The 18547-nt window shown below is 35.9% G+C and overlaps 1 protein-coding gene across 2 annotated transcripts in view; it reads left to right on the forward strand.

The window, feature by feature from the left end:
* LOC113228969 (potassium voltage-gated channel protein Shal) overlaps nucleotides 1–18547 on the forward strand; it is a 230067-nt gene that overhangs the window by 200734 nt on the left and 10786 nt on the right. For both annotated transcript variants that reach the window (XM_026462427.1, XM_026462428.1), the window contains exon 2: nucleotides 15031–15193. In XM_026462427.1, coding sequence (XP_026318212.1) covers nucleotides 15031–15193 — 163 coding nt within the window. The remainder of the gene's footprint in view (nucleotides 1–15030; nucleotides 15194–18547) is intronic.

Consider the following 18547-nt stretch of genomic DNA (forward strand, 5'->3'; position numbering starts at 1 on the left):
ATTTTTATTTGTTAATTTAGGAACGCTTTGCTAAGCAAATGACGTTACTTTTTAAAATTAGAGCCAAAAAAAATAAATAGAATAAAATAGAATAGAAATAAAAATGTCTGATGAGATGCTTGCATCGAGTATATAACCAGAAACAGAGACGAAATAAGGGCCATATATTCCTGGTAACACATTAGCGATACAGCTCTTATAAATATCAACTTCCGTTTGCACTACAATATAGACAGGCCAACTACTGACCTGTGTGTACGTCTCCGTATATTCCAAAAAATATTATTTATTTATTTATTGTAATAAAGATAATATCTCTAATGCCGTGCTGCTCTATTCGGTGGTGTGAGAAAAACAGCAAAACATCTACAAAACAAACGGAATCACATTTCATCGGTAATTAAATATTGAATATGTAATTTTGCAATTTTCGTCCATTATAGCTAAGGTTCAAGTTAACTGTTCGTCTTGAAGTGAAACAGTTGACGACACTCATTGACGACACCCGTCAATTGTTTCGAATTCGGGCTGCAGTTGTCACAGTAATGATAAGGCAGAATAGTTTTCAAACAAATTAAATGACATTTCGTCTCTATTTATGGCTATATACTCGATGGGTGCTTGTAACTTCACCACCAACTTTACTGTTTAAAACCGGAACTGTGAATATGAACCATGAGGAGCGGAGGATAGTCACCAGCAAGAGCCTGGCTTCTCTAAAGAGTTGGGGTCTCTATTTGTGCAAAAATCGTTTGTGCGGGATGGAAGGAACGGGATGAACAAGTCGTGCGTCTGGTGGTAAGAAACATGCCTGCCAGTTCCACTCAGAGCTTTAAAGCGCAAAGATCTAAGGAGCATTGAACTGCGCCCATCACCCTGAGACATAAGTTTACAAATCCTGTGCTGACATTACAAGATGGCAGTCCTTCCTTAAACGAATCTAAACTCTATACCTGCTATATAGATTTTAAGACTTTCGTGGTTATTCACTAAATGATTATCACTAGTATCAGGTTTCTTACCACGGTATGACTTCTTTTTATTTTCCCGATATTTCGGAACGGTTGCACGCTCCATGGTCACGGGTTGACTGGACGGCGGCAGATGACAGCTTTATGAGCAGACATATCTGTCTACCCTCTTGCGCTGTCGACGACTACCTTCATCGCGATTTGTTGTGGCGTTACCATTGTCACTCACTTTTTTCACACAAACCACACTCACTGTATCCACACGCGAAACTGAACTCGAGGTGTTACTGTTTTTATTACTGCACGCACTAAGGACCGGATTCCATGCACTGGACAGTTTAAAACCATCATCACGGTTAAATGTTTCGTACTTCGTGATCTCGATGGCTTCTCGTACCAACCGTGGTATGTCGTGACGTTCTGTCGAGAGTACCTGGGGGCTATGCAACTCGATCCAGTGGTTAGTGTCAGTCTGTGTGAGATGTTGTGCTATAGCCGACTTTTGTGCATCATTGTTTTTTACTGCTCGGATGTGTTCCTTCATACGATCGACAATTGTTCGTTTAGTCTGACCGATATACGAGCTCCCACAACTGCAGTTCATTTATACCTGCTGCCTCGCTCTCAGGACTCAAACAGCTGCAGTCATCTTTTACTACTTTGTCGACGGTGTCCGTAAGTGTTGCCAGTGTTTGCGAGCCAATAAGATTGGCTACTGTAGCCATCTCTACACCTCCAATGAACATTATTTTCTGTCTTTTATAACAATAATATACTAATAATACTAATAATATTATTTATTTCGGTACCAGGTTCATAGATTGTTAGTAAATTACAAAAATAAAATAAATTTCAACCGTGACCATGGGACCTGTAAAGGGCCCGAAACGTCGGTTTGTTTGAAAAAACAAATATACGCGATTTAAATCCGGAAAAATAGTTTCATTTCCTAAATTACAAAATGTTTAAGTCTAAGGGTCAGTTACACTATATATACACAGAAACGCAAAAACAAATAAACATTAATACAAGACAACGCGTTGGATGCGCAAACCCATTTTTTAATAATATTAATGTACATAGCCTTATTTTATTTACTTATATTATACTCCCCGAATTTTGTGAAAAAAAATTAAGGAACAAAAAACAAAATTTGAAAAAAAAAACGAATTTAGTGAAACAAAAATAAAATAAAAACAAAGATGGCCAAAAAATTTAGTTAGTGTAGTTCATTGGAGGTATCCAAGGGCACACGAAAGATCAAACAACCGTAAGCTTTAATTCTACATAATAACGTCTTGGCTTCAGCACCAATTTTGTTCTTTTTTACCTCCGGCTGTCTTAAGTGTGAATGTTTTTGTTTGTTTTAATACCACTAAGAACTAGTTTTTTTTCCTTTCTTCCATTTTGTTTCTGTTTTTCTTGTGTGGTGTCATTTGTGTAGTCAAATTAATGTATTATCTTTGCAATTTTTAAGTCGTTGACCACCATGATATTTAATTATTTTTGTGAAATTGCTCCACTAGTTTGTTTTGATTTCGATCGACATTTGGAAAAATATCTTCGATGCGGCTGGATTCGAACCAACGTCTTCTAGCAAACCGTGTCAGACGCTATGCTAACTAAGACACGCAACGAACTAGCGGACCCTCCGAATTTTTCCATGTGTTTGATGCAGATCTTTGTTTAGGTAACTGCTAACTGACTGCATCCGTGGCCGATCGGTTACCATGTTGGTCTGCCACGCAGAGGTCCCGGGTTCACTTCCTGGGTTCGATTCCCGGGCCGGGAGAAATATTTATAAAGCCTGCATTTATTTCTTTCGTGAGTTTGGGTGTAGTTTCTGGTTGTCTGGTTGGATGTGTGTGTCCATGGCACCCGCGATACAGGGTTTCCCTAGTGTTTGGCTATGAATGTGTGCGTTATTTATATACTTTTAAAATTTTTACCTTAGCGTCATCGATGAGAAATCTATGAAAGTATTTCGTCACCCAGTTAGGTACCTTTACAGCTACCAGCAGTTGACGAGAGATGTCGTTATCATTCGCTTATAGTCGATGCAATTTTTAAGTTTATTGATATATTGTATTTTCTGTGTATTATCTTCTTTCTAGTATATTTTTACCTTCCGTAAGTACCAAGTATCGACGCACAACAAACCACGCGGCCATTGAGGTAAACGTACGAGTAGTTGTTGCATTTTACGAACCAACTACGAAACAGAGCTGCAAGTAAACAAGATCGTTTAACTCGCCCTTGAAGTTTCCACGCCTACATTGAAATGATTTACTTTGTTTTGCACAATACGCGTATTGCGCTGAGGACTATAAGAAAGTGGATCAGGTGATAACGATGAGTGATTGAAACCAGAAAAACAGTTCTTTCAAACTTTATTAAATAAATTACATTAACCAACAAAACTATGAAGACAATAGCATGCTTTAAACAGACACTCACTCCCAAACACAAACACAGAAAGCGATCGTAAATAAAGCCTTGTCTTCTGATTTTAAACAAACAAACCACGTGTTCTAAGGAAGTGCCTGGATTGTTTTACATTCCGTAACACACATCTCAGACCTCAATAATATGTACGTCGGTAAACCGAGGTACATTTTGAAGTAAGTCGCTGCTCTCAGTGGCTTACCTCGCCAGCGTTGTTCTTCGGGATACCATATATTTTTTTTATAATAAATATTAAACGACATCACATGCGTTGCTCTGGTCCCAAAGTAAATAGCTAAAGCACTTTTCGAAATCGGAAACAACGACGGTACCACAAACACCCAGACCAGACGCAAAATAGAAAACTTATTTTTATTTATCCGGATGGGGATAGAATCCGACACCTTAGAAATAGCGACACCATGAAAACTGGTACACGAGAAATAGGTTGACAAGTCCCATGTATCTGTAATTTTATCAGCATTGCTTGGCGGCAGAAATAGGTAAGGCGGCAGTACTTCCCTGGACCAAGTCTTTAACATGTCTATTGCTACTAAAAAAAAATCAAAGTCATCCGTTAGCCACTTTTCTGCCTAGATTTATTACCAATAAAGGCGCCAAACAATTCAATTAACTGTAACAAAATAAACAATATTTTCAATAGCTTTAGTTCGAAACAAAATGGCCTTGTACAACGTGTTCTCTGTCACAACAAATTGTAAATAACATAGATTTAAAATTATAAGAATAGATGTGAATAGAATAATGACACAAATTTATAGAGCGAACGTGGAGGGACACGTGGGGAAAGGTCGACCTTGGCGTTACATATCTCAGTTTGACTGAGAATATTTAAAAACAAGACCCGGTACTGGAAATGTCAATGATTCGAGTATACGATTAATTTTAATAAATATCGTGATATTTTTTATTGTATGAAGAGTTTTTCAACAAGAACTTTGTTTTGTAAATCAAAATTGTAAAAGAAAAATAAACGGCCCAATGTCAATGCAATTTTGATTAACAAAACAAAGTTCTTGTTGAAAAACCCTGTATTTACCTTTTTTTAAAAAAAAGGCTCCAATAGTTTGTTTTTATTATTGATATAGTCAAAGTTAAATAATCTTGAATACTGCTCATTCGTAATGCAGATTCCCCTGAGAAGAATGAGCAACAAACTCTAGGGATTGCTCTTTGTAAATATATATTTGATTTACATTTTTAACCGCATTAACATACTCTTGTATAATTGTTATCAACTTATGACGATCCTCGATGGAGAATGATATTTGATATATAATTTAATGACAACAATATTATATAATGAATTGTTAATTTTCTAATTATTGTGTGCTTTTCTTATACTTTTCCTTTTGGTCTGACGATCTCAATATAATTTCTTATACTTTGACATGTAGTGCAATTTATACTGTAATGTTATATTTGAGAAATAAATGAATCTGAATCTGAATCATTTGCAATATTTATTTCAAACACCTTAGAGAGAGAATACTTAGTAATTTTTAGAGTAAAGTTTTTGTTTTTTTATAAAACCTCGTAAATGGCAGATGGAGGGATAATTTCATTGAATGGGATCTAGTTATGAAAAATCATTTTATTGAATTTGACCAACTTCTACTGTCCAGATTTTTTTCGTTCCATACAATAAAATCATTGTTATGAGGAGCTGAGTCTATCGGCATTAAAAAAAAATTTGTCAAATTTATTAATTTTGTATGAAAAAACATTTCTGAAATTTGACCAATTTCTGTTGTCCCTTACAATCAAATGGTCCCTTCATGAAACTGAGTCTAACAACACTAAGAAAAAATTTCATCAATTTTATTCATTTCTATGGACAACTACACTTGACCAAAAAATGAGTATGTCATAATTGTTGTCATAATAATCTCAGTACAGAGTACTAAAAAAACCGACCTCAAAAGTACGTGGAATTACGTCTATTTGCCACTTTTTATTGAAATATCCGGTAGTTCGCCCCCATACAGGAGATAATAATAACCGGTTCTCACTACTCAAAGTATGTTGAGAGAAAAACGCCTTGCATTGGAGAATAGCAAAACCAACCACAAAAATTATTGCTCCTTAAGTAAAATTTAGGTGCTATTTATAAAAATGAATCTTCATGCGTGAACCCTTAGAGGTGGATGATTTTCTTCAAAACGAAATGGGACCACTATGGAGGTACCCTCTTTGTAACAAAAAAAGAATTATGAAAATCAGTCAACCGTGACCATGGGACCTGTAAAGGACCCGAAACGTCGTTTTGTTTGAAAAAACAAATATACGCGATTTAAATCCGGAAAAATAGTTTCATTCCTATGTGTAACAATCGCGAAAACCTAAGAACTCGATATATGAAAATCGGTTTATAAATACCGGAGTTATCGCGTAACATCATACAAAAAAAACATACAATCGAATTGAGAACCTCCTCCTTTTTTTGAAGTCGGTTAAAAAGAAAATTTAATGGTTCCTAAGACAGTTTCTTTGTGTCTTCTAAGGTTTCGTATTTCACCATACTGTTCTATTAAAAAAAAAACACTATTTATAGGTATGGAAGAGCGGTGCCTCCTGACACAAGCTTGATATGCTTAGCAGGGAGTACCATCCACTGTTAATATAAAGTTGACTGTATTACTGAAATAAAGCATTTTTTATAAATTCTTATTTATTAAATGATATGTGAACAAATATTTATTTACAAAGAGCAACCCCTAGAGTTTCTTGCTCATTCTTCTCAGTGGAATCTGGCTTACGAACGAGCAGTAGAGTTTAATTAATATGATGACTTCAAGTGTAATTTACTGACCTATGAAATAAAGCTGTAAAAGATAATCCGTGATAGCCTTGAAGTTTTGACCTACCGCCTCTCAAACAGAGACCGTGGGTTGGAATCCGGGCGAAACCTCTGAGTTCCCGAAATTGATGGGTAAAATTTGTTTGAAATTTAATATGAAGCAAAACATTGTGAACCTGCAAGTCGAAGAAGGTGCACAACAGTGGGACGTATAAATGGGTTGGTGAAGATGATGAAATATAGATCTAGATGTGTTTGAATAGTCATTCTTCTTCCAGGTTAACCCAGCTGCAAATGTATTTTAGTTTGTAAATATATCTGTTGTATAAAGCAAACATGCCAACCCTGCGCCCATACATGTAGATTCGAGAACGTAGTTTTTTTATATATATATGTAAATACAATTTACAACTTTTAATAAACACCGCCAAAACTCACACATAATTAAAATTCCTGGAGGCAAAAGCTCGGGAAGCAAATTAAATAAGCGGGTTGTAAATACATTCATTGTTTATCGTAAAAATATACCCAAGATTGTTAGAGGTATGGTGTGTTTTCTTTGAAGAATTATGGGCGTAACCTTGATATACTACAAGTATTTTGTTGAGAAATCTACTGCTTTAATTTATTGTCTTTGAGGTGCCGGTGATGATTTTATACCGATTTATCGGATATCGAAGTTATAACAGGTAAAATAACTAATATTAATTGCTATTTCGGTAACTACTCTAGCAAACCATAAAGTTTTTAATTCCTGGGTCTGTCATTTAAAAAAAATAAACAAATTCAAAAATACGTCACGACAATCGTGTGTGTTATTGTTTGGGCTGGTGATTTCGGTGTTTATTTATTGAAAACATACCGTAAGTTGCGTTTTTTAAGTTTACCATGAATATAAATATTTATAAACTATACTTTAAGGAGTAATTTCATGGTAAACGTTAGAACCACTCAAACGGAATATTATCATATTTATCCAAATACACCAAAAATTTCATTAGTGCTTTTTAAGTGCAGGATTTGCGGTGTATTACTGCATTTTATTTGAGATGTTTTTGTTGGTAGTAAGGAGGGTATTTATTTAGCGATGCAGAATAATAATTTTCATTTATAAAAACTTATATTTAAACTGAATTTTGCGGTAGGAGGAGCGCATCGCGTGAGCGGTTAGTAAAATATCATGATAAAATTAAGTTTAGTAAGAAAAAAAAGTAAAAAGGGAATGTGTAAAATTGTATCAAGCAAGCTTTTATTACAACTATTGGTAAGTTACAACATTTGTAAGAGTTACAAAAACTTGACCAAAAATTTACTTTATCTACACACATATCATAAACCCTCTATGATGTGCTCAAAAACCGGATATTACCACCAGCATAAAGATAAACTGTTTTGTTAGAACAAATTTCTAATCTATGAAAATGTTATAAATTCGATTCTATTATTACATTCAAATATCGAACATCTCTGAAAAATAAAACAATTTCATTCGACCTCAATTCTGATATCAGTCGAGATGACATTTTATTCGAAATAAAATGTCAATAGCAAACAATTTTGACAAATCTCACACGTTACTTGATATCGAACGATATGATAGTTAGGGCCGACTCTACTTTATATGAATTAAAAAAAAACACGGTTTCGTGATATGCGTGAGAAAATTAACAATTAACATGAGCCCATAAAACGGAATATAATGTTTGTTTTTCAAATTGATTTCTGTATTTTGTTAGGTTATTGTTTTAGGCCGACTTTTCAATATTATTTTCCCAATTATCATATGTAAGAGAACGTTGTGGTATGAAAGATGATGTAGCGACTATGATAGAAAAGGAAAAGCTTCAATGGTATGGTTATATAGTAAGAAATGATGTTGGTGGCATTTAACACAAGTTATGACAAGTTTTTGTACCTTTCTGTATAAGTTGCTCTTGTTCATAAAATAATTAGAGGGGAATACCATGGATTTTGGTCATACAGCGACCCGTTTATTTGCTGTATCATTTTTTGATGGCATTCACGAATAAACCCGGAGTTGATGTGATAGCCGGTGATGAAGATATGTTTGCACAAAACGTTATCTTTTTTGCGACACGCCTGTCCATAACAGGTGCAGTGTCACTCAGAGCTTTAAATCGCAAAGATCTTAGGGGCATTGCCACTACGCTCGTCACCCTGAGACATAAGTTGACAAGTCCAATGTGCCTGTAATTTCACCAGTACACTTACCCTTCTAAACCGGAACGCAGTAATGCTCTCATTGCTACTTGGCGGCAGATATATGGTACTACTGCTACTAAACTTTTTTTGTGTAACTATTCGTGTACCGTCTCTGAAAACACACGGTATGTGTACAGGGGCCTCTGCACTTCAGTTTTTTGACAAACTTTATAATTATATACTTTTGGAGACGCCTGTACAAACCATTTTAAAGCGAAATTTTCAATAGAGATTTCATCCAAGATCTGTATATTATAAAAAAATCGTCAAAACATCAAACAATTTCACAATAAACGCCACATTGCTCAGCTGTCGCTCGTAAACTCCAATGTTTGTGTAAACTTACGAAATTTGCATAAGAGCATTTTCAAATAATCTATTTTTTGTAATATCACAGTGAAAACTATAAAAAAAATCTTAGGTATTTAGGTTGGGGTATTATAAAAATGTTTAATATAAATATGTCAATAACGCAATAAACATTAACACAATTTTTTTTTATATTGTACGTAACACACATTTTCTAATCCCAATTTATTGTAGCCACGACGGCTCAGAAAAAAGGAAAATATGTAATATAATATTATCGACAGCACGGTAGTGCCCTCACCAAGTAGATTTCATAGCAAGTTTCTGTTTATATGCTGAGGTATAGCAACGTAATCGGTGCTGTAAATTAATGAATAAAATAAGAACAGGCGGAGAAAATTTGACATATCGATATCCCTCGTAGCATGGCGCACGCGTCGCCACTATCATGCGTAGCCATGCTACGGGGGCTGAGGTATCAATTAATGTAAGGGACAAACCACGGTTTTTCAGGAGAGCCAAAAAACTATATAATTGTTTCAAATCTGTCTATAATTTTTTACTGTCTGCTCCAATTTTGATTGTGACTAGAGCAAAGATTCATAGATAGTCCCTTACATTAAAAAAAGATGTTTAGATGAACCTTACGTTACTAATATTTTATGTGCAAACCGTCGAGCACTATGCTCGTAAGCAGGAAGAGAAATAGAAAATTATACGTAATTCTATTGTAAAGGATACTTTAATGTTTATTAATCTATGGGATATGATATATTTTAAACCACTGGGCATTCCTAAATATTAATAATACCAATCTATAGAGCGGGAACCACCGAATCCAATGATACATGTAACTCATTTTCGACAAAATGTCCCTTACGGTAATTGATACTTCTGGTATCAATATATACGACATTGACAAACGCCCGATGGCGACCGACGGGGCAGCGGGCGACGCGGCGTCTAGTTAATCCGCTGGGCAATTCACAAATTTTGGGACAAATGTGAATTTAATAACTAACAGGGCTTTAGTTGAAAACTAAAATTAGGAGGTTCTCTGTATTACTTAAAGAGAAATATTTCAATATAAAAATTATGTACAAAGTTAGATATTTTATTGTTAAATAATTCGTTTCCTACTTTTATTTTAGCTAATTTTCAGGATTTTATAGGATCGGATAATGTCCTATAGTATAACAAATTAGCATATTCTATAGACAATACCCTTAGTTGTATCGTACATTTTTTGTAATACGGTTATTTAATAGTAAATAAATAAACCATTTGATCTGGCAAAATATTTTTTCCCGCTCCGGTGTCTGGCATTAAGACATACGAACTAAATTTGTAGGGAAATTCTTGTGTAGACAAAATCAAAGTCTCAATTTACTGGAGAAAGTGGAAAACTCCTCAACAGTTTAAATAATGAAATGCTTTTTGGCGTTGGGACAATAAAAAACTGACAACTTTATTATATGAAATATTTGTGTGGTTATCCTCATGTATTTCCACGAGATTATTTTATTCAAAAAGATGAACCGGAAACTATAGAGGATATGTTTGTGGGTATCAAAATCAAAATAATCTTTATTTCATAGGTAAGCATTATTACACTTGAAATTGTCACATTGGTTAAACTCGTGATTAATTCATCAGTTCAATGAAAATTCATTAAATGATGAATTTGAAAATTCACCAAGTAATGTTGAATATGGACGGTATGGACTTTTAAATTTTGTATGGGAATTTTTTAACGCGTGGTGCAATTTATCCCAAACTTAGTTTGAATACTATAAATACATAATAAATAAACACGTGTTTTATGGTTTTTCAAAATTACCCCTAAAAAGGAGTAAGTTGGGGTATCGAACTTTGCAAATACTGCAAAACAATGTGTAAGGATAATTACGAACATAGACCAAATGGAATCTTGTAGACCTCCATTTATTAAGTATCAAATACTATAGTCATGTAAATTCGTTACGAAGCACCCACAATTATATTCACCTGTAACGAATGACAAAAGAAATAACAGGAATGCCTAATTACGTACAGTTACATACTCTGCTTTATCTATACAAATATTATAAGCTCTCTAAGGGTCGTATTCTAGAACTCTACTCAATGCTCAAGTCAGGATTGCACTGGAAACACAAGCACTGGAAATACGACCCTAATGGCAGGGACTTGAGTATGATTTCGAGTGCCTTAAACCATACTCAAATCCTGACTTGAGCATTGAGTAGAGTTCTAGAATACGACCCTAAGTGTTCAGGAACCGCATGTTACGACTGGCGAAATGGCGGCACATAAAAACTTTTCCCACGTACGTCATTCAACTTTTATTTAATTCATAGACAAATTAGAGTCGGCCCCGACTATCATATCGTTCGTTAACAAGTAAGTGTGAAATTTGTCAAAATTGTCATTTAATTTCGATTAAAACTTCATCTCGACTGATATTAGAATTGAGGTCGAATCAAATTGTTTTGTTTTTCAGAGATGTTCGAAATTTGAATGTCATAATAAAATCGAATTCGATGTTATTAATGAAGCAATAATAACATTTTCACTGGTAAGAAATTTGTTCTAACAAAACAGTTTATCTTTATGCTGGTCGTAATTTGCGGTTTTTGAACACATCATAGAGGGTTTATGATATGTGTGTAGATATATGAAATTAGTTACGCCTGGCTCCCACACCGCCTTAATTACAATTTATAACCACGTCCCAAAATATATTAAAAACCTAGAAAGACAAAATTCAACAAACAATAAAAAGCATTCCTTATTAATAATTTGATTTGTAAAACTTCATTTTGTAATAATTTAACTGTATAAAATTCAAATGCGTAAAATTTATTTATTCATTATGCTACATTTTACAACACATTTATCATTACAGATATAATTCCAAATCGATAATGTAAAATCACATCATTATTAAAATTAATTTGTTAATTAATTACTAAATACATTTCATTCAAATAATAAAAAATAAATAAAAAGTTTAAACATTTCAATTTCTTATACCTATTTCTGACATTTAGTGTCAAGGGCTACTTCTGCGAATCTCGACATCGAACAACAAAAAATGTCCAATTTTTTTATATATTTTTTTATATTTTATATATAACATGTCAACAAAGAATGTATGTATATTCTTTCCGTAGGCGTAAGCGCGTATTTGGTACGAGGAGGCAGATTGCTTCCAGTATTTGCGGATTGTACAGTAAAATAATTTTTTTTTTAATTTAAAATTTTAAATACATAAGTGACCGAGAGCCAAGTTCCTTCGTGTTTCGAGTGTGTAATAGCTAACCGTTCCTCGGATAAATGTTGTCGGGTACATATTTAGGAACATAGGATACACTTTGTAAAACCTAAAGTACGCAAGCCTAAAAAGTTTATTTTGGATTTTTTCAACCATTAATCTATACTTTTTTCCTCGCGATTTCATTTTATAGAGCTACTTTCTAATTGACTTCTAAGTAGCGCATTATATAGAATTTTTAATGTCTTTACACTAATAAAAATCTTTGTCTTTTTTTTATTCTAATATAAGTGTGCATTTGACCTCCATCTCACCTTATGGAAAGTGATGATGAGGTCGATGATGGAGCATGCACACCTAAATAATGCCTATTCACAAATCGCCTTGAAAAAGCCCAAGTTCTAACATTCAGGGAACAAGTCTTCAGGCAGGGAATTCCACTCCATAGCCGTTCGTCATATGAATGTGGAAGCGTAACGCTTCGTGCCAATCTTTGGAATATCCACAACATAGGGGTGGCACCGAAGCCTACGTCTAGTCCCCTGGTGTTGGTAAGGGAAGGCGGAATTAAATCGTGTAATTTCATCGCAATCTCTCCGTAATATATCCTGTAAAATACCAATAAGCAGGCAACTTTACGGTGGTGTTCAAGGCTCTGCAGCTTCGCCTCCACTAATTCCGAGTCACCTATAAGCCTCTTGGCTTGTCAATTGAATCCAAGGTGGCCAGTTGATATGTAGCAGAGCCATTCCAAAGGTGGCAACAGTACTCCATACACGACCGGACTTGTGCTTGATACAGGTGAAGCAACTGTCAGTCTGTCTTTGAATAAATCCTAAACTGCGATATGCTTTTTTTGCAGTGTTTTAGTTATATGCTCCCGAAATGTCAAGTGTGATTGTTACTAACACACATCGAGTATATAACCAGAAATAGAGACGAAATGTCATTTAATTTGTTTGAAAACTATTATGCCTAATCATTACGGTGACAACTGCGCTCCGATTGGCCAGCCCGAATTCAAAACAATTGACGGGTGTCGTCAATTGTTTTACTTCAAAACTTGAGCGTTACTATAGTGGACGAGAATTGAAAAATTACGGATTTAATTACCGATGCGAAATGCGATTCCGTTTGTTTTATTTTTCCGACACCGTCGAATGGAAAACCTTTCTATAGTTATCTTTATTACAATAAATACAGAATATTTTTGCAATATACGGAGATAGAGGAGATACACACAGGTCAGTTGTTGGCGCTGTACTATTTCAGCTTTCTAATTTGTGATTTCTGTGCAAACGAGAGTTGATGTTTAAAAGTGATATAAGGCACATTTGCCTGATGAGTGGCTAGAGATGGTTTTAATTTCGTCTCTATTTCTGGTTATGTACTCGATGCTAATACAGAACAATAAATAAAACAGAATTGATTAGTTAGCGTCTGACGCGTGCCAAAATTAGGCCTCGAAAGACCTATATGAGCTCAGGCCGCCATTTTCGCTTTGTATGGTGTGGTTTTGTTTATTAAATTCTATAAAACCGCAGAGAAATGCCTTATTGTGCTGTTTTGGAGTGCAAAAATGATAGCCATACCAAAAATGTTACCTGTGGTAGTAATTTATATCATTGATCAAATTTTCAATTTTCTGTTTATCGAATTGATTCATATGTTGATTGTTCCTCGTAGTCCAGCTACTGACTGCAAGATGGCAGCACATTGAATAAAATTTCAATAAAAATCAAAACGCCGTAACTTGCATAAAGGTATTGAACTTCCAACGATATAGCTACTGGGTAAAGTTTAAGAGCTCTCATGCCAAAAAAGTTTCGACGTTGGCTCCGCCCAAATTTGTGAAACAAATATATGCCTGAAGTTCGCGTGACATGCGACAGGAGATGTTGAATTTTGCGCATTAAAAGTACCAAATTCGTTTTAGCGGAATAACTCTAAAACTAAAGGGATTAAAAAAAAACCGTAGTGACAGTTCTCGATCATGCATAAATATAATTAATTATCTAATTTTCGTCCTAATAACCTGTACCATTTCGAGGATGAATCGAAAAAATGTGAAGATTAGAGGTCATTTCGTGATTTTTATCTATCGAGGAAACTTTATTGTTTTATGTTTCTGATTAATGTCTATGCTTGAATATATCGTGTAGTTACTCATACAATATTTTATTTTTAACTTTAAAGTGGATATACCCCTCTAAAATCAAATCGAAGATTGGGAATTTTTCCTCTGCTCCCTCTTAAATTATATTAACAATCCAGAATTTGGTACATCTGTTTAAATTAGAAACTATGAATCATTATCACGATTTCATAGCGTTTATTAGTTGTTTGTGTGAGTTTTGGCGACAGCGGTTCCGATAGTAATCGAGGCTTAGGGCACTTCATTGTTTTTTTTTCTTCCGTGGTTACTAACATTAATTTTTAAGTACATTGTAATTATCACTTTGGGTCAAGTGACTTATTAAAAAAATAAATATTATTATTCAAGTAATATTTATTACAGAGTCAAATGTTAGATTAACAATTTTTTTACGAATATAAGAACATTGTTAACAAGGTATTCAGATACATTGATTTGAAATGTCACAGTAACCTTAATGTTCATAATGTCAGATAATAATAATGTTATAGCACACACTCATAGCCCCACACAAGGGAAATCATAGCCGAATATCTGTATGGCCTACATTTATTTCTCTCATGAGTTATTAATATGTGGTTGTCTATGTGTATGTCCATGGCACCCAACACACAGGGTTTTCCTAGTGCGGGGCTACGTTGAGTGTGTGCGTTATTATTACTATTATTATTACTTTGCGTAGTAGACAAGTACCGTTCGGCTACGAAGGCAATTGGTAGTCTATTATAAATTTTGGCACTTACTGCAATAACACTATTAAACATAATGGCAGATCTGCCACTTACGCTGTCAAGTGTATTATTCCTAATAGAGAATATTGTCTAAATTCCAGGTACGGTGACATGGTACCCGGTACAATAGCGGGCAAGATCGTAGGCGGTGTTTGCTCGCTATCTGGAGTGCTGGTGATCGCTCTGCCCGTGCCTGTCATCGTCTCCAACTTCTCGAGGATTTACCATCAGAACCAGCGAGCTGACAAACGAAAGGCTCAAAGGGTATGGAAGCATGTAATTGTCTGACGATTTTATTTATTTATTTATTTAATAGTTTATTGTACAGGAAAAATACAACAAGTCACAAAGAATACAAGCGAAATTAAAAACAAAAGGTTCTGCTTATTTCTAATAGAAATTTCTTCCTGCAGGCCTAAATACAGGACACTATAACTAAAAGAACGGGCATATGTGCACAACAAAACAAGGAAAAAAATAATATAAAAATAATATAATAATATTAAATTGTTATAAATTATATAAATACTTAGATAAATACATATTTTATAATATAATACCTTAGATATGGATGGAATAGTAGATAAATAATGCTCTTTAACTCTCACTTTAAAAATAGCTAACGATTTACTTTCGTGAACAGTAATAGGAAGTGCATTCCAAAGTCTGACCGCATGAACAGTGAAGGAGTGAGAATAGAAACCGGAATTGAAGCATGGAAAAGATAACTGGGACCTAACAAGAGAGCGACAGGGTTTATCCTGGAACCTAAGGAAGCTGAAACGCTCTTTCATGAACCGGGGAGACACAGGGTTATGTAAAATATTGTAAAGAATGGAGACAATATGCAAATTCCTGCGGAGTCGGATGGGAAGCCATTTGAGCTGACTGCGGAAATGTGAAATTCGGTCATATTTACGAAGCCCAAAGATGAACCTTATACATAGGTTTTGCAGTCGTTCAAGCTTATTTAGCAATTCTTCAGTAGCATCCAAATAGCAGGAATCAGCATAGTCTAAGAAGGGCAAAATAAATGTTTGGACTAAACATATCTTGGTGTTTAAAGGTAAATCGTTTTGGAGGCGCTTAAGTGAGTGCAAGGATAAATGGACTTAACGACTGACTTCATTAGTATGTGGAGTCCAAACCAAATTACAATCTAAAAGCAAGCCAAGATTAGTTGCAGTAGAAGCATAAGCAATAGGCGTGGAATTATACGCTATAGGTGGGACAGAATCTAGATGCAATATGCCACGCATATACCCACTTCCCACAATCATAGCCTGTGACTTTTTGGGATTCACCAACAAACTAAAACACTCAGCCCAATGAGCGATGCTTCGTAAATCAGCATTAACCGCATCAACGGCTGCAACGATATCAGACGCTTTAAAACTGCGGTATAACTGCAAATCGTCAGCATAGAGATGAAAGTTTGAAGACAGCACAAAAGTGACAGAGTTGATGAAAACAGAGAAAAGGAGAGGGGAAAGAACACCACCCTGAGGAACGCCAGCAACTAAGTCACACCAATCAGAGGAAGCCTCGTCAGAGCGAATACACTGCGAGCGGCCTCTGAGGTAGGAGTCGAACCAAGCTATAACCGAAGGAGAAATATTAAAAGAGCGAAGGGAAGCAAGCAATACGTCAAAGTCCACAGCGTTGAAAGCACTGCTGAAGTTCAGAAGTATAAGCAAAGTGAGAAGACCATTGTCCATTGCGAGGCGAATATCATCTGTTACCTTCAACAGTGCAGTCACAGTGCTATGGCCAGATCGAAAACCTGACTGAAACGGGGAAAGCAACTTATTAGAAGAAAGATACAACATTAACTGCTTGTTGACAATGTGTTCGAGGACTTTGGATAGAAATGGGAGAATGGAGATGGGACGGAATTCGGAAAGGCAAGTAGGGTTAGATGTTTTGGGTAAAGTATAACATGGGCGAGTTTCCAATGAGAAGGGAAAGAACTAGCTTCTAAAGAGAAGTTAAAAACATGAGTGAGGATATGGACAAGTTCAGGGAGTATGAGGCTAATCATACGGGAACTGAGATCATCATTGCCAACAGCAGTAGAAGAAATAGAGAGAATATGGGTTTTGACCTCACATTCGGTAACAGTCGGGAAGGAGAAAGAGGTACATAGTAAAGTATAGTCAGCCAAAATGCGAAGAGTAGCGCTTTTACGATGCTTATCTAAAGTAACAGGGGGTAGGGAAAAATGTCTATTAAGCGCGTTAAGATCAGGAAGGGACGAATCACCAGAAGCAGTGGAACGACCAATCCCAATGGACTTTAGGAATTTCCAGATCTGAGTGGAATCGCATTTCTCAACGTTATCGTGAATGTATCGTCTCTTAGCATCTCTACACAAGCGACTACAGCGATCGACGATCTAAGACTAGTGGCTTGCACATCGGTTTTTATTACTGGGGTCACGATTTTAAAAACGCCTAGTCGGTTTGGCTAATGGATCACTGTTTCAATACCGTCAGAGAATACTTAGAATTTAAGACATGAAATATTAATATATAGATGTCAAGATATTGTATACAACGTAACAAAATTTGCACACCTATATAGGTTGAATACTGTACTTTTAATTATTATACACTAAGATCTTGCTAAATGTAATCTAGCAAATAAATGATTTTGACTTTGACTTTTGACATGGTATCGCCATCTCTGAGGCCCCGGGTTCGATCCCCGGCCGGGACAGACCCATATCATTCTACATAAGTTTTGTTTGTAGTGCCCCTCCCTATCAACCTCTTGGTTATGCGGGAACGGCACTACACCTGTGCACGCACTGGAACCTTATAAGTTCAGGTCATGACCCCAGATCTGCCCCTGGACTGGGTTATCACAGACCTCTGTCACTTGACTTCATCCGGTTCTTCGAGAGGCTAGTGCCTAGGGTGAGCCGCCCCGGGTGCACGTACAGTACCCTCTCTATTTTCCAGAAAGGTACCGGAGCTGTAGGCACGCTCACTGCCCGTTCCCACCGCTAAGCCGTCGACTCTGAGGGTCGTATTCTAGAACTCTACTCAATGCTCAAGTCAGGATTTAGGTATGGTTTAAAGCACTGGAAATCATATTCAAGTCCCTGCCATTAGGGTCGTATTTCCAGTGCTTGTGTTTCCAGTGCAATCCTGACTTGAGCATTGAGTAGAGTTCTAGAATACGACTCTGACTCCACTACGAAATCTCCTCATTGGTGGCGGAACAGTAAGACACGCTCACTTCTCGACGCCGAAAACCGACGTCTCTTCAGTTCCCAATAACCTAAGCGCGTGGAGGGACCGGAGGATATCTAGCTTATCCTCTACTTACTTTGGGACCAGAGCAAGTTGTCTAAATTCATTTATTTGTCAAGGAATTTGATCATTACTGGGTACATGGCAGCGCTCCTGCCAAGAAGAGTAAGCACGCCGTAACATATTATGGTTTATTCTTTTTTTATAACACCAAGTGACAGGATGTTAAGCGACACGCCTGTCCTTAGCAGTTGTAGTGCCACTTAGAGCTTTAAATTGAAAAGATCTGAGGGACACTGCCACTGCGCCTGTCACCCTGAGACATAAGTTGACAAATCCCATGTGCCTGAATTTCACCAGC

Source organism: Hyposmocoma kahamanoa, unplaced genomic scaffold, assembly GCF_003589595.1.
Source record: "Hyposmocoma kahamanoa isolate Upper Pololo Valley unplaced genomic scaffold, ASM358959v1 263, whole genome shotgun sequence".
NCBI classification, from domain to species: domain Eukaryota; kingdom Metazoa; phylum Arthropoda; class Insecta; order Lepidoptera; family Cosmopterigidae; genus Hyposmocoma; species Hyposmocoma kahamanoa.